The sequence below is a fragment of the Prinia subflava genome, chromosome 9, assembly GCF_021018805.1.
Source record: "Prinia subflava isolate CZ2003 ecotype Zambia chromosome 9, Cam_Psub_1.2, whole genome shotgun sequence".
Taxonomy (NCBI): Eukaryota; Metazoa; Chordata; class Aves; order Passeriformes; family Cisticolidae; genus Prinia; species Prinia subflava.
The window spans coordinates 20,803,589-20,821,728 of NC_086255.1; the positions used below are offsets into that span (position 1 = coordinate 20,803,589).

General features: G+C 37.6%; 1 protein-coding gene across 2 annotated transcripts in view; it reads left to right on the top strand.

Annotated features, from left to right (window-relative positions):
• Nucleotides 1-18,140, top strand: part of ADK (adenosine kinase) — a 265,836-nt gene that overhangs the window by 111,731 nt on the left and 135,965 nt on the right. For both annotated transcript variants that reach the window (XM_063405885.1, XM_063405886.1), the window contains exons 5-6: nt 8,854-9,026; nt 14,091-14,199. In XM_063405885.1, the coding sequence (XP_063261955.1) occupies nt 8,854-9,026; nt 14,091-14,199 (282 nt within the window). The remainder of the gene's footprint in view (nt 1-8,853; nt 9,027-14,090; nt 14,200-18,140) is intronic.

Genomic DNA, 18,140 nt, shown 5'->3' on the forward strand with positions numbered 1-18,140 from the left:
GTCAGTCACTGTTGGAAAAAGGTGTGGAAATCCAACATTAACCGAATAAAAATGAAGGTTGTTCAGTAGTAGCTGAAAATTCTTTGAAATATACTTCGTGTAGGCAGGCTTGCAACTAGCCCTCCTTCATTTTTTGACCAAAAAGATTGGGATTTAGAAATGGAAGGGTGAAGTACATTTTACATTATCCAGTACTTGTTGCTGTGGCAACATAGATGCATAATTTTAAAGGCAAGCATTTTTTAGCATTTGGGGTAGATAGCATTTTGTGTCTTTTTTCTGTTTCAGATTGAGAAACAGGATTTATGTTTCATCAGATTTTTATAATTAGCATTCATTCCCTTGAAATAAGACGTATGTTATGTTTGTAAAATGTAGAATAGTTTTTAAATTAGTAAAAAGGGTGATTTCAAATTGCTCTGGGATGCCTTAAAAATGAAAGGTTTGCTATTACAATAAAAATTATAATCTGTGTTACGAGAGCTTTGGTAAATAGTTTAATGCACTGGGAATTCTTGACAACAGATAGATGAGGACCTGCCACTTTAAAAACTCCCTTGCCTTAACTGCTTTCTAACGCCAGTAGTCAAAAGCTGTTAAGCTTTAAGTGCTCTGTCATATTTGTGGGCTTTTACAGCAAAGAGTAGAGCAGACAGCAGTGATGATGGAAAGCAATGGTAGGTAGACTTAAAATACTATAAAGCATAGAGACAATTGTATGTAATGCCTGGAATTGAAACCTTTTTGAATGAAATGATCAGCCATATGTGCCACCCTTATGGACCCTGTAAGAAGAAGAAAAGAAATGTACCCTGTTGCTAACTGTGCATGAAATTGCAGTGTTAGAAGATATTGACCAGATGTTTCAATCTCAACAAATAGCTTGTTATGTGACTGAGTGAAAATCTCTCTGCTGCTTTGATCACATACACCTTAAAGGAAGAAGTAATTTAATAGAGGTTGTCCAAGTTCATCATTGTCAATAAACTTTGACTTGACCTTTGCCATCTGTTTTTGATACTGTTGCTGATAGAAGCTGATAGGCAGCTGTTTACAGTTTGTGCTATGTGAATTCTGTGCTGCCAGACAATGAAAGAAGTCTTTCCACTTGTGGATTTTTTGCTGTCCTTTTCTGAGTGTGGGTGTATTCACTGAGACTGCACGTAATTTAGCAGGGGAGTGTGGCTAACATATGCATGGGTTTTGAAAATAAGGTTTTGTTTTACTGTTACAGATATGCAAAATCATACACAAAATATCCTGAAATTGTCACTTTGCAGCAGCATCAGCTTCACTTAAAGAGTAGTACCTAAATACATATACAGTGTTTTACAGTGGAGAATTTTAAGGTATTTTTAAATTGCTTATCAGATTTTTTTATATCTATTTGAAGTGCTAATTCATTACGAGTAGGCTGAGGTAGAGTAGCCTGAGGCCGTGTTAACAGTACCTTACATTGCCCAGTGTGTCTGTCTTACTATACCTGAGTATGACGTTCCATTTTCATGTTTTTATATCCTTCTAGTCACATCTGAACACCACTGCTTCTGACCAGAGAGGAGCAAGACTTTATCTTGTACTTTATTTGCCACTTTTCATTATTTCACACCCAGTCTTCAAGACAGATGTTGATATCTTTTGATTTCTTTTACTGATAAAGATACTTTTACTCCTTACTTGATGCACAGCTTTGCAATATTGGTGAATTTTTTAATAAATAGTTGTATACACTGAAACAACTGCAGAAGACTGAAGTGAATGTGGAATTCTTTCTGTTTTGATACCCTACAAGTAACTGTAATCTGTGGCAGTGATGAAGAACTGGTGTGACCAGCCCTGTTCTGTAGGTCTGTCATCTTTTACCTGGTTTTGGGAAGGGAGTGCACAAAGTTTAAGGAGAGAATGACACATCAGATCACACAGTGGGGAAGTGGTTGATGTCTCAGGTTCTGCCCTTCAAATGGGAAAAGGACACAAGGCCAGCTGTGTCTCAATTGTGTGCCTTGTAAGGCCTTGCAGGAGACATTCTGCCTTTGGCCTTGGATAACATAAATTGACCTTCAGAGGAGAGGCTGCAGCACTTTAGGTATTTGAGGCAGAACTCTAACATTGTAAATACAGCATAAGAATGCGACAGAGTAAGGTATATTGGAATTAAGTGTTACTTAAAGGCTGCAGTAAAAAAGAGCACTTACTTTTGGTCACATTGAAACTTTGGAATATGGCTACTACATGTTTAATTACAGAAAATGTTCTTGTATTTCCTTGTACAGCAAGAAGCTTGAAAACTAGACTAAAAATAAAACAGTGAACAAGCAGATGAAGAGCAATGATAAGTCAGAAATGGAATACAGAAGAATTGAAAATAGTTATTTGGATTATAGAATTTTTTTAAGAACCAGTTTGTTAAATTTGTTTTTAAATGTAGAAGTGAATGAAGTACTGCTCCTGGATAATTAATATTTTAATAAGCATCTTAATTTGAAAAGCTGTAGCAAAAGGCACTTGCACCATGTTAAAACTAATAGATGTTCCTGTGCAGGGATTTGTATCTCACATGTTGAGCCAAATGCTGAAAAGATTTAGATATTGGTCTCAGTGCAAAGCTTTAAATAGTTTTTTCCTTTAAAAATATTATCACTTTTATCTCATTTGACTGGAAGTTGCTTGAGGGTGTTGTCATGCATTTTAACAATATCACTTCCTCATGCAAGCTTTGGCAGCTTCAGCTAATGGTGGAAGAATTACTGTACAGGACATGGAGCTCCTTTGCACAGGCACGCTTTTATAAAGATAAGCTCATTTTTTCCTTTTTTTTCTTATATGACCATTATGTGATAATAGCTATCACAGTGTTTAAAAATCCGTCAATGAAAACAAGAGAAAGGGAAAAAACTGCAAAGGTATTGGAACAAAAGGTAGTAACTCATCTGTTTTCCAGGGTCTTGCTGCTGTGGTGTCATAACAGTGATTCTGGAGTCAGGTGTCCTGGGTCTGCTTGGGATGAAGTCAGGTGTTCATAGCAGCCCATGTGGTTCTGAGTTTTAGGTTTGTCACCAAAGCAGAGTTATTTAACACAGCAATGTTTTGGCTATTGCTGAACGGTGCTTGCACAGCATCAAGGCCTTCTCTGGTTTTTTCACTCTGCTGCCCCTAGCAAGTAGACTGTGTTGAGGGAAAGAGGTTTGGAAGGGACACAGTCAGGACAGCTGACCAAGGAGATAATCCAGGCCACACAGAATGTGGCCAGCAATAAAAATGGAAGGGAGGGGTTTTTTTTCCAAGTAGCCATGGGCTCAGAGGGTGCCTAGGCATCAATCTGCTGATGGAAGGTAGTGAATGAATGGCTTTACATCATTTCCTCTTGAGCCTTAGGATTTTTTTCTCACTATTGCTCTTCTCGTTCTCTCCTTTATCCCTCAAAGAGGGAGGACTGAGAGAGTTGCTGCATGGAGGCTTAACTGCTGGCTGGGGCAACCCCACTGCAGTAGGGATTTTAAATGACATAGTATGTGTAATGATAACAGACTATTGCATTCCTTCTGAGCCCTAGGTGTATCATGTCATACACAAGAAAAAAGTGAGCTCACTTGGAACAGTGACACTGTCTTTTTTAGGGTTGTTTTGCTTATTATCAAGCTTTTGAGTTTTTAAGAGATATGGTTTGATTTTTTGATCCCATGTTTTCTCAATTTATATGGCCATGTAAGATGAGTTGTGATTTAATTTCCCTTAACATCTAAAATATTGCTAAAAGTATTTCAAAGGGGTTTTAATTGACTGGGATTTAATGGTCTGTACGTATATTGGTGGTTGGACATAACAGGGACGCAATTGGTGAGGGGCACAACAGATGGGTAAAACCTTTTGAAAAATATATGGGCTCATTCTAAAATTTAGAATATAAAAATAAGGGATACTCCATTCCTGTTTTGATTTACTTAAAAGAACAATTCACGAGTAGTTGCTCACACTGTTTAGTTTAGATTTCAGCAGGCGTGTTAAATCTTAGCTAATTTTAGGTCCTTGGAGTCCTCTCCTTGGTGAACTGCAATTTAAACTAAGATCAGATTTGACAGGTCATGCAGAGAAGAGTCCAGCTTCAAATAACATACTTCAGATACACTTCAGATGCCTGTATTCGGTGTTAATGAGTTTTGAAGATCCTTCACTGTGAAGGGGCATAATGCTTCCTGTTGTGTTGTCAGTTCCTGGGCATTTAGGATTCAAGTCCACAGCTGAGAACTCCTGTGTGCAGAAGGTATGTCAGTCTAAGCAAAGCTTTGGATGCTTCGGCGTTGTTAGTTAAAGATGACTGACAGATGTGGAAATGCACTACTAGCTGCCACTTAAAAAATTAATTTAGGAGCTCAGGCAGAGAACAATGGTTGTGAGTGTCTTCATCAGCCTCCTTGTTCCAGTTCTGAGTGGTGTCCAGTTAATGATGGCACTTAGCGCAAAGCAGAGAGTTGGAGTAAAATGAAATAATTTCTGATGGATCTTTGTCATAGACAGGAGGCTATCAAGCTGCTGTAAGAGTCATCTGCATGCTTCTTTTTCAAGTCTTATGGTAATATGTACTAAGACCCAGCAGAATAAAGCTTTCCTTTTGTAGGGGAAGTGTCTTTGCAACTGAAGACAGTGAGGTAAATTAGTAGGGTCCTCCTCTACAGTGAACTTTGCAGGAACAGCACGGAAAAGCTTCAAATGCAGATCAAGTGTTGTGATAGGGGATACTGGACTCTGCTCCTGTGACAGAGGCACGGCATTCTCAAGATAAATAGAGTAAGCCTGGGAAACTCAAAGTTAAGAACTTTCCCTTTCTCTGATCATATGACGTCACTGATTTTCTTTCACATAATATGAAAGGGCTTTTTCTTTTTTTGGGGGGATGGGGGTGCTATTGGTTCTCAAAAGACAGCAGTGAGTATCCAATCAAAGTCAAGTCACTTCCAGTGTTAGAAGTGCTTCTAGGAGTGCTTCTGTAACTCAGAACAAAGGAGAAAGGTTGTTTCCAAAAGCCATTTTCTAATCAAACAAAAGTGGGCAATAGGTGTACCACATCTTCGAGTCTGAGGATGTGCAAGAGTGGGACACAATTCACTCCAAGCAGTCTCACAAATCACAACTCTTCAGAAGCTTTTCTTGGCATCTCAACGTCTTGCAAGAAAGGATGGTGCTGTTCTCTGCAATTACCACCCACCCTGGAACACAAGGGTTCTTACACTTCTCTGATAGCTGAGGCTTGCCAGAGATTTCATCCTCTTCAACTCTGATCATCAAAAACCACATGAACAGACAGTCCTGCTACTGTGAACCCAAGTGAGCCTCATGAAAATAAGGAGAGAAGTATTTTGTCACCCTCTAGTGTGTCTTGGAGCAGCCAGGGTGCTGGCTTCTTTTGCAAGCGCCGGCCCCAATATCTGATTGTAAGAAAGAATGTGTCTGTGGAGATATGGTAACTTAATATTAGTTTATGCTTATTTTGGAATCAGCTGAATTTTAAGACAGATTTATGCTGAAGATGAAGCATAAATATAAAAAAATAGTTAAAGTTTTCTTTGCGTTTATCAGAGTGCATACAACAAAAATGTGAGGAAAATGCAATCTGTTTAACTCAAGAGAATGTCTGAAAGGTGTTCTATTCTTTGAGCTCCTTTCTCTGTCACAGATGTTTATGCTAACTGAAAAGGTCAGGGCCTGTCCTTGTGTGTACCTGATGTCCAAGCTGTGTTGACAGAAGAAAACTTGAGAGTGGAGAAACACGTTAGATTTCTAAACCACTCCTTGAGTTTCCTTTGTGGTATCAAACTCCTGAGGCTGTCTTGTTCTTTCACGATAAGTATCTACTTTTGACACTTCTGTCTTTGGTCCATTAGCAGCCTCAAATTCCCTTGGGTGCTGGTGAGGATTCATGGTGTGGCCAGGTGCCAACCTCTCCTGACCAGACTGTCAATACAGTTTGTTAGTAGCTGCCTCTCTGCCTAGCCAAACCCTGGATAATTAACTCATTATGCAGATTCCTGCTGAGCTGGGTCATTTTCTGTTTCTGTCTAGAGTCTTTTTCATTCAATTAAATCTTGTATTTCACATAAATCTATAAAACTACTTTTCAGTTTCTATAACCATATCCCTGGCATTAATGTGTGCAGTTTGTTATTGGCCTGCATATGATATTGTCCGTGATGCTGCCTGGCCGCATCACAATAATAAACATCTTGGGTTGACTGCCTCCCATTCCCATTTAGAGTGTTTTAGCCAGAGTCACTAATAACAACAGTGTGTGAAGTAGCCCAGAGAAGCCTGTTTTTTCATATCAGGTTATTCAAACTTAAAATCCAGTTCTGGGTCAAATTAAAAAAGACATCCTCAAGTGTCTACCTTGAAGAGCCTCTCTTGTTGTTTCACATGTATTCAAAAGATGCCTGCTGTGGCTCATTGCATGAGGGGCAGCTTCAGTGGTGTCCCATAGAGAGACTTCTGTCACTCAGTTTCATCAAGTTGGTAATGTTATATTTACCTTTATTCTTACTAATATGTAGCCTTTTAGCTGAGGAGAGGAAATCAGCTTGGAGGAGTTCTGGAACTGACAACACCTCACCACATTATTGTGGGAATAAGAGCAGATCATTCGAGGGAGTGTTGGTAACTGGAGATCTGTGACGAGAGAATCTTTGCAAAAACACTGCTGAACTGCTTTCCTGTCTTCCTCAGTGTTCCTTAACTCATATACTCACATGAAAATAGTATCTATACAGTGGGAATATCCTCTCTCTATATAGTACCTGTAATTTAAATAATCATGAATATGAGTAGAACTGCTGATGGAGGAAGTAGTCTGCACCACATACAGGGATTCATCGCAGGAAAGTCTGGATGGTGACTTTTGATTCTCAAGTATAACTTGACTTAAATTTAAAATCTAGATTGTGACAGCTTATCTATGGCATGTATCACATCGGAATTCAAACTGAGCTGGTGCCAATAGCCAAATCTTGTGATACTTGAATTGGAATTCTTTTTTCAGATATCTATGTGAAATATTAGTTACTACTGCTGTAGTAGCAGACTTATTTATAAAGTAACCTCATTTGATAAAGTGTTGTAAGCCTAAGGTGCAGTTTAAGGTCTTGCATTTCCTGAAGATTTTTTGGGGTTTGATTGTTTGATAAATGTTGTTGATAGTGATCTCTGTTAATGCTTGTTCTTGGTGGCAGTAAAGCATGCCTGCACAGGATACAAGGCTTCCGGGACTTCTGTTCTTACCTGTGTGGAAATACATTCCATATTTGCTTACAGTTGGTCACAGCAGTTTTCATCTTTTAAAATAATCTGTTCCACCTAATCATACCTCCAAATATAAAGGGTTATTGTTCCTGAGACATCCTGAATGAACACTGTGCAAATGCATATTATGTATGTGCAAAGGTGTGTCAAATTCAAGGATATAATAGATATCCTTGTATGAAATGTATTAATTCTCTTATTAGGGGTTTTCTTCATTTGTATGGGCGTGGTATGGAATGGATAAGCAGAGCGTATGCATTCATGAATGAGAGATTTAACGCTGCCACCATCTGATGACAAAATCTTTTTTCTCCTTAAACTTTATTCAAAACTGCTGCTAGAAAGAAACCTTGCAACTTTCATCCACTGTTGTCTTATTAATAAAGACTTTTCATGACTCAAGGTTTGGGGTTTTTTTCTCTCTTGCTCTTCCCTCAGGAGCTGGTAGTAATAAAGATGTGACTAAGTATGTATTTGCAACTTTGTTATTTGACCTTTCCACAACCCACAGCTACCACTAATGCTGCTTTGTAATGGAGACATTATCATTTATTTAAATCTTGATTAGGAAACAATTATAAGTAGGGTTTTAGTATAGCAGAAAATTGCTGTAGCCTTTAATTCATACTACAGATTGAGTGGATAAGCTTTCTGACTGTAATTAGAGTGAATTATAATGACTTCAGTTGGCTGACTCACCACCAGCAGAGTAGGGCTTATGATTGTTTCTTCACATTTATTTTTTGATTCACTCTTGATTTCACATTGCTGATAAATGCTATTTTTTGACTTAGCACAAAATGGAGTTACATTTACAGCTGAATGATAGATTTTTTATTAATAAGAGGGGAGCTTGATAGAATAACCAGGCACCTTAGCAACATTGTGCTTCTCCTCTCTTTATAATTCAAGTGGCAGAACTGCTCTTAGTAAAGTTGGAGATAAGATACTTTCATATGTGCTTTAACAATGTAAAGAGGGAGTATTTCCTTTTTGCATGCAATTAAATCCTATACACAAATGGTTATTTTCAGTACCACTTAGTTTTTATATATATTATGAATGTTGCATAATGTTGCTTGTGTTTCTCAAATGTCTTGTTTGTCTTATGTGCTGTCTCTTTTTATTTCTTTATTATGTTTGTTTGTGAGCTATTTTTCCTTTTTCCTTTTGTGTTTTCTACAGTTTTTCTCTGAAGATACTATATGTTGCTTGATTAATCTAAGTATAGAGGCAAGTCCTTTGAGCAAGGGACCTCTTTTTGTGTATACCTTGTAAAAACATACTAACCTACTTTATTTATAATGAGTCACATGTATTTAGGTTTTACATTAGGTGATACAGGCTCTGTGGGATCATTAAGGGTAAATTTTGTTTTCTTTGCTGCCCTTCCCTCCTTTGTTGAACAAGATGTTTTTTACTTCAGGCATACAAGTGTTCTTTAAGTCAAAATAGGCACTGAGTTAAGTATGGTGAGTGGAGAGAAAAAATGGCAAAAATAGTATACCAGATATATTAACTTTGTATTTGTTTTGTGTTTCTTTTTTTCCTCCTGCCAATCTGCAGTGGATGATTCAGAAACCTCACAAAGCTGCAACTTTCTTCGGGTGCATTGGCAAAGATAAATTTGGAGAGATCTTGAAGAAGAAGGCTGAGGAAGCTCATGTGGATGCCCATTATTATGAGCAGAGTGAAGAGCCAACAGGAACCTGTGCTGCCTGCATCACTAGTGATAACAGGTCAGGGCCCTTTGATATTTTTTGAAAATACGAATGCAGTTGGCATAGTGAGTGTAGCCTAATTGTTTGGAGTATCCAGCCTTGAAAAATTGTGATTTAAATGATAAAGTGTTAGTAATGGTTTCAGACAACACAGGACATAGTTAGGGGCTGGGCAGTATTAATATGCTTTTAGAGAATAGCAGTTGAGTTATGGCCAGAAAGTGTGAGATGATAATATACTGCTTCTTTCTGAACTTGCTAGCTTCCACATGCTCTGCAGACAGAAAATATGTGGGAGACAACAGCTGGTTAGCAAGTGTGCTTATGCAGCCTGTTGAGTGCAAGCTGATTGGTACGTAAGGTTTGTACTTGATGGGCAAGTAAGGAATATACCTTAGATGATTCTGAGTTTAGCAAGAAGAGCTGTCAGCATATGGCCAGATTGAAAGGGTTAATTTCATTTTATACAAGAAAAAAGCTTTTTTTTCCTATTGCACTTGTTGAGAAATTCTTCTAGTACCTGTAATTCTGTGTGTTTACATTTTAATAATTTCTTCTCAGTTTGTCTTTTATGTTTCCATTTGCTACTTTTTTCTATTCATTTTTCTTGACCATGGCCTTTTGCTTTCTTCCTTCACCCTCTACCCAGAACTCTTGAACTTGTGTTCTACTTCTTTGCTGATTACTTTCTGACAATTTTTAAAAGGTTTCAAAGCCAGCCAACCAGGTTAGCCTTAATTTTGAGAAATTGCCAGCACACATCAGGCCTCCCTGATTTCTGACAGCATTTAATTTTTCTGATACTGCATACTGAATCAATAATGAAAATGGTTTCAGTTACCCTGAAAAATATTTTCTTTTTGCCTCAGAATAAGATAAAAGTATCTATGATTATCCTTTCTTGTTTCCCTCCATGGCTTTCAATGCCATTGGTCCTGAGGACCTAGTCTTTTCCTTTGAAAGCAGTATCAGGAGTTAGTAGAATTTTTTAAAGTGAGATAGTCCAATAATTAAAGGCTATGCCATACTTCTAGAGAAGTTGGTGAATGTTTTGGGTAGAATTAGAAAAGGTGGTAGACAGCAACATGAATTGAAATGAGAGTCAGAGGAAGAAGTGTTTTAGAACTCTAGAACAATTTTAATTAGAGCAGATATCTGAGACAAACCCCTGCAGAAGGCAGGACCAACTTCAGAGGTACATCAGCTTTTTCACAGCATGTCCCTCTGGGTTTAGGATATCATAAAGAATAGAGATTGCACAAGTCTTTGGGCAAACTGTTCAAACTTTTGATCTCTCTTCATGGGACAAATTATTTTAATGGTACCCAGTTGCAGTATTCCTTCTTCAAGCTTGTGTCTGTTCTTTCTTGTCTTCATGAATACCCTGGCTCCATCTTCTCTGTAAACTTCCATTAGCTATTTGAAGAAAGCAGGAATCTTTCCTCTTAGGTACCTATTGTTACAGTTCACCCAAGCCTTTCTGCATTTGTTAAGTGTTTCAGCATCCTAACAGTCTTGGTGGCCCACTGCTGGACTCGCTGCTCTGTCAGTGTGTTGTGATGGAAGACTCAAAGCTGGACACACAACTCTAGATATGGTCTGGAGACAGAGCCTGTAACCTCCTTTGTTCTCCTGACTGTGTGTTTGCTGTATACCTGAATGTGATTAACCTGCACTGTGTAGTGCACTGCTGCCTCATGTTCCAAGCCTGGTTACCAGCATCTCCAGGTCCTTCTCTGGAAAACTGTGTGGTATCCTCTCAGTGTGCAGCCTATATTGGTGTGTATAACTGCATGACTTTGCATTTACCTTCAAGTTTTCTGCCGGCTGTTGAAGATCCACTGAATGATAGACAGCCCCATCCTCCAGCTTATCAACCTGTCCCTCCCAATTTAGTGTTGTACATAATGTCTTACTCTGAGGAATGAATGCACATACTCCGTGGAGGAAGGAAGCTCATTCATCTTCATCTGGAGTTTTGACACTAATTATGTCTACAGACTTCCCCCTTCGTCTCCAAGATCCACATTCAGTTTTTCAGAGAAGAAAAGCAATAGAAATGTTTTTGCTCAGTGATTCTCTCTCTCTTCAGTCACATGGTAGTGCCTGTGTATCTCTCCTGTAGCAATCACCATTTTTTAGATAACAGGATGGGAAACTGAAATCAAGACTGTCGATAGGCACACAGTATGAATCCTAGAAAAACATTTGCATCTCAATGGAATTTAAAAGTTTAGGTAAATTTGCTCATAAGAATGTCTGCAAATGCTTCTTTGACTTAATAAGCAGTATTTTTGGTTTGCTAACATAAAGCACTCTTTTTTCTTAGTATCAAATATTTGCTCAAGTACTAGACAGTGGCTTCATCTCAGTCAATGCTTGAGAGTGGCAGGGAGTTCATGCTCCTTGGGAGAAGAAAAAATAGCTGATGGTTGCTGCTAAAGGCTTTCGTGTGCAATTGTCCATCCTGTGAGAGCAAGTTTATTCTCAATCCTTAATTACCCTCTGATTGTTTTTTGGTTTTTAGCACCTTCTATATTGGGAAGAATCACTTCAACTTTGCCCCAGTTGATGACACTATTTATTGATGAATCCCTTGCCCCAGCTCAGAGATGTGCTAACTTCCTTCCTCAGCTCTCTTGTCTTTTTTGGAGCAGCTGACTAGTAGCACTCCTGGTTTTCCTAGGAAGTGGCTGTGTTTATTTATCTTCCAGATGCCCTGATAGGAATGTTTCTTGCTTCTGCTAACTCTGTTTAGCCTTTTGCAGGGAAGGGTTCTGAGCTGATGCATGATTACCACCCTGAGTTCTCTCGTTTTGCAATACTAATACACTTTGTTTTCTCAGAGCTTCTCAAGAAAATCCTAACACATGATTAAACTCTAAAGTAATACCTACGCTCTGTCATAGTTGTGACTTTGATTTGTGCATTCTGCTTAGAAATAACCACATGCACAGTGTCTCCATTAAGCTGTTTCAATTGAAGCACTCTGGCTGTCTGCAATTTTCAATTTCATTGAAAAAATATCTATCTAGTCTGCACCCCACATGTTGAACTTGGTGCTGTCAGACTTACAGTTTTAATATGGAAAAGTTCAGTGCTTTGTCGTCAGTGTAGCAATCTTTTATTACCCATATGTGCAGAGCATCTCTACAGTTGCATGTAGCCACACAGAGCTGGGTTTACAGTTTCAGGGCCATGTGGTAAGTGAAAGGAAACATACAGAAAGTCTTTGCTCAGTTTTCTGGAACATAATTGCTTTTCACTTAGCAACATACGTAGACAGACAAGATTTCTTTTTTTTTTCAAGCTATGTCCTTGATGGATATTTAGGTTTGCCAAAACTGGAAGATTTAATTTGCTTTTAACATTTGATTTACAGAAAATTACCACATGCACATGTGCACGTGTCTTTCTTGGATTCACTTGTTTCTCCAGTGGATTTCTTGTCATTGAAATGATAATACTCATGAAGAATGAAACTTGTTGCCTTGTTACTTGTAATGCTATGGAAGCTCGGTGTATTTGTTCATAATTTTTTCTCTTTTTTTCTTTTTCTTTATTCCAAATGTACATTTGTTTTCATTGCATTTAGATTTTAGAATTAAAGAGATAAGCCCCAAGCTTGCTCATGGGATGAAATGAGCAATCTCAGAGCTGTAAATTTGATATATTTAGATATAGTTAGTCTAACTTCATTTTCATTTTATGTATGTGATCTGTGTGACTGACAAGGATTGTCAGTGGTGAGTACTTCGGGAAGTTTACTAGGAGAGTTGGTTGTTCATGAAAGTTTTCTTCTGATCTTCTGTTTGTTTTTTATTGAATAAAGAATGTCTCACTTGCTTACCTCCTAACACCTGACCATGGCAATGAGCCTGGAGGCAGAAGCACACCTTGGTGAAGGCAGATGAGCACTTTCCTCCCACCTTTGTCTCTGGATTGTGGTAGCACATGTATGGGAGAGGATGAGGCAGACAACATCAATTGCATGCACCTTGAGAAGGCCAAAGTTTTCAATAGCCAAATGTTGTATCTGTAATTACACATTAATTATCTGGCTAATGCACTTAAGTATCACAAAATAGTGATATGTTAATGTTAAAAGGGCATCCATTGACTACTAAATTTTGAAAATTGTATTTAAAGCTCTGTATGCTAGCATGGATATAATCTGTTTCCCAGTGCCCCTTCTCTAAATATTGCATATTATTAAACATTCTCATAATACAATTGCATCAAAGAATTTGGTCATGGTAGGCAGAGTGGAGAGGTAGAGGTCTTTTTATGATCTCGTAAGAGGTAATAAAGTAAGTTTTGTTTCACAAGGCTGAATGGAGTGGGTGAAGAAGATGATTTAAAATAGAATGAACCTTGCATTTACCAGAAGCAATGTGATACAAGTATTTTTGTTCTTGGTAATGGAAGTTGTGTCCCACAGCTTGTGTTATAACTTGTTAGGAAAGAAGGAAGTACAAATGAGTTTTTGGTAGTGTTCCAGTAATCCATAGCTAAGCCAAAGTTTTTTTTAACAGTTCATCATCTAAAAGTAGCAGCCTGACCCTTTTTTATTTGCTAAAGGAAAATATGAACCTAATGGGGGAAAAAAGCCCCAAACAAGCCCCTTTTAAAATAATATAACTATTCATTAGAAAATTATAATGGCAAGACTTACATGTCCATCAGCCTTTTACTTCTAGTGAGGGAAAATAGTTTTCAGAAGACAAACCAGAGTAACTACTTTTCTTTAGGTGTTAGATTCTAGAGGAGTTTCAGTGAAAATCTGCAGATGCTGAACCATACAGGAGGAGTTGATCACAGAATGAAACAAAGGTTGATTCAAAGCAAACGAAGGCACCTAAACAATTTAATAGTGATAGGTCACCTAAACTATTTAATCTATTATTTAAATATATTATTTACTTTTAATGAAATGGTCAAATAAAATATTTGTGGCTTGTGGTGCTCTTTGTTAATTGCTTTTATGTTCTTTAGGATCTTTGGGAAATTAGGTTCATTGTGAGAAATTTGCAGTACTGTTGTTTACAGGGGGTCTAATCCTTGTTCTTTCATCACTTTCAGGTCTCTTGTAGCTAACCTTGCAGCTGCTAATTGCTATAAGAAGGAAAAGCATCTTGATTTGGAGAAGAACTGGAAGCTGGTGGAAAAGGCCAAAGTTTATTACATAGCAGTAAGTTCAGCCTCTTTCAAATTGCTAAAGTTTGTGTTACAGTATCCTGAAGTTCAAGCAATGAGTATGTCTCTTAAATGTGGTTTTGAATGATTTTATAGGGAGACAGGGAAAGAAAATTACTGCTTGGATTTCAGCATACCCTGATTTCTGCCAAATTAGAAGTACAAATGCAGAAGTATGTTTTAGTTGTATGTTCACTTAAATTGATGGGAAAAAACATAAGAACTAAACATATTTTCAGGGCTTTTGTAGTAATGCATCAAATTTACATTTCACATTTTCTAGTAAATTGTTGTGAAGGATGCACAAATTATGTAGAAAAACACTATTAGCATAATTATTCACTGCAAACAGTGAGCTTATTTGTGTGAACAATCTTAATTGCTATTTATTCCATAGTAATTACTGTGGCACCTTATAACTCAATATTTCAGAAACAGTGATTTTGACAAATCTCTTAAATGTGAGTGGTGGGGCAAACTGATTTTAATGATTACATCTTGCTTCTGGAATAAAGGGGGTTTGAGGATGGGATATTAGTAGATTCACAATTAGTATTCTTTTTTTACCATCCAGAGTGAATCAAGACAGATAAATGTGTTTGTGTAGATCATGTCTTGCCTAAATAGTAGTGGTGAATTTGTTTTCATCTTGCTCTCAAGTTGATACGACTGATCAAAATTAACAAACATGGAACATCTATGAGAGATTAAAACCTCATAACATGCACGTAATATATGGATTTTGTATGACAGCTGTTTCTGTTCTGCTACCTGAGCTATGTGGGAACAGCTGGCAAGAAGTGTAAAAAATTGATTATCCAGGAGGAACAAGTTCATTGAAAATACAGTTACTTCTTTTAGGTAGTGTTAATGTCTCCTACAGCCAGTTAGTGTGCACTGCTGTAGGCTTTACATGGTTGTTATTGATTCTTGTGTATGGCCAAGACTGGCCCTTTATAACTGTCAAAAAATACTTACAACCTTCTCAGTGTACAAAGAAAGTGCGTCCTGCTGGTATGACCATGTGTTTGTGCTGTGCTTAAAGTATATGTGGGTGTATTGTCTACTAATTTTTTATTGCTGTTTTTTTATGTGTTCCAAGCTCTTTCTTTTCCAAATGCCATGCTTGGGAATTACTACTGTTGGCTGAAAATTTTTGAGAGGCTAAGAGTATAATTTAAATCAAGAAGAATGATAAATATTCCCAAAAGTTTTACTGCACTAAGCTTGGGGTTGTTTCTTTTTTGATTTTCCCATGCCTGTGTATAATTCCCAATGAAGCTTCCAGTGTACTATTTGGAAAAATTAAACTTAGTAGACATGCTTCAGGAAAACTGTGGAATATTACATGAGGTGCTAAACAGGTTTGTGTTTGGTAAGATAAAGCCTTCCTCTTATTTTAGTTCTGAAGTCACTCTTCTGTGTTCAGTCAGTTTGGTCACTTAAATTTTGATTCACTACACTGATTTTTATATATATTAAAAGCTGGTTTTCTCAGATACCAGTTTTAAAACATCCAAACTTTGACTAGGAGGCAGAGAATTATTGTACTAAACTGAAAATAAACCACAACATGCGCATGTGATAATGGATAAATAAATAACATTGAAGTGCTAGTAAACGGTATTACATATTTACAATATGCAATTCAGATTAGGGACATATATGATTGCAGGAGATGTTTTGAGTGAAGAACTTTGTTCATATGGATAGCAAAAGCACTCAAGGATGGACTCAACTCAGATTTCTAGGACAGTATTATCACTTCAGCTTACAGATTGCATGTGTAACTTTACTGAAGGAGAGGAGACAGTGTGGAGCCAACTGTCCATGGTTCCTCATGCTGCAGTGTGCTGAGGCCCCTTCTTTCATTTAGCTTCTTTACTTGTGGGTTTGTAGTGATTTACCAGATTAAATGAAACCATGTAGTGAGCAATTACCACTCCTGAGGTAGAGGGTAGCTCTGAGTCATTAGTTTGTCTGCTGTTGTCTGTCTTCACTTTAGGCTTGTTACCTTCCTTGACTTTGCACAGTGCATGTGTTGCTTTTCATTTCCTTCTTGCTGTCCAACTGTCACCCATTTCTTGGATGGCATTAGAGTGTATGTCAGTGACAGATACTTATTCTGGAAATCCATGTCCTGAGACTATCAAACAATCTATTTTCTTGGCAGAACTGGGCAGTTGTTGCTTTAGGACAGGTCTCTGATATCCTGTGGTCATCTGTATGTGCTTCCTGGAATAGATAATGTGCTTTTCAATGCAGCATTCAACAGAACGCCCTCACGTGAAACTTAGCTCTGAAATGTAATCAATTCACAGGGGGAGGAGTAGGTACAAAGGAAAAGATAGTGAAGCCATGACAGAGCCCTTAAAGACAACTTCTGTTACCATGAATGAACACAATACATTTATTTTAGCTATCTGGTAATCAGATCCAGCAGACAAATTAGAGAAAGACTAGCAGAGAATAGGACCCACTAAATCACAGATAGAAGGAAAATACAGAGGCTGCCTCAGCTTTCGCAAAGATGGTAAACTTTAAAGGTGTATTTTAATCCTTTAAAATTACTCTATTTTGTATCATTTAAGACAGGCTACATGTACTGTCAAACTGCATGCAATTTCTTTCCCTTCTGCAGATATAATTCCTATACTTGCAGTAATTTATACCATTGACATAATATCTTCCAGTCTGTCATATTCATTTCGCTGTGGATCAGCTAGCTCTGCTGCTGGTGTCTGATTAGAATTCACTGAGGGATTTTATTTGGTTCCTACTGAGGCTAGAAGATGTCTCTTCCTCAGATATTTCCCTTATTTCAGAATAAGTTGAGAGTCATGATAGCACTAAACACTGTCATTCACTTTCTGGAACAGTGAATGGGACACAACATGATACTAATCATAAATTCGGGGCAGGAACAGGAAAATTATTTTTTTTTTCCTCCATTCTGTGAGTTTGTGCTTGCTGTCAGGACCTGAATTTTAGAAATTGTAAGTGTCAGAGTTGCATCTTACAAACTTGGGTGATAAAACTCCATATTTGTGCACCTTGTCTTATTTTAAGAGGCATCTGTGGTGTTCAGTTTCTTTAACATTGCAGCCAAACATTTTGACATTATTAATGCAACTTGCAGTGTATAGCTGTTAATTTCCATATTTTACAAAGCCCTGAAATGCAAAGATATTTTTATTGTCAGTGGTTTTGGTAAAAAAAAAAAAATCTGTTGATAAGAGTTACTTAAAAGAGCAGAAGAAAATTGAAGAGAATTTTACTCACTTGACTCCAATGGGTAACTCTGTGTTGCTGTATATAAGTAAGAAATTTTGCATTTGTTCTTCCATGATGGGAAGAAAATGGAAAAGGAGAAAATACTTTCGTTCATTAAAAGCTGCACTTAACCTTGTGAGATATCAGCTGTATCAATTGATACATATGGCTTGCTCACACAGCTGAACTTTAACTTTCTCCCTGTACATGAACACGATTGTTCACGAGTGTGGTGTTTTCTCCTGTTCCACTCAGCCATCCTGCTTCAGCCAGCTATTTAGCTTTGCTCAATTTGTCCTTCAGTCCAACACCTGCATTTGTTCAATGTTTGCAGTTGGTGATTATGAGGTGGGTGGAACACTGGCATTTGATGCTCGTATTTTCTTGGTGCTGAAGTAATGTATTTCTTCTTGAAAATTCCGTCTGTGCTTCAGTTGGGGTTTTTTGGTTTCTTTTTTTTCCCAAGCACTTTAGTAAGCATCTGAAATGGCAGTATTGGCTGCAGTTGTGTTCCCAATCTGTTGTAATCGAGTCTTAGCTTAGAATGGATCAGTAAAGTAGCTTCCAAAACCCAAACAAATCTTCTTTGTTATTTGACTGTTGTTATTTCATAATCTGTAAAAGTTTAAACTGTTTTCTTCTGCCGCTTCTGCATAGCAAATA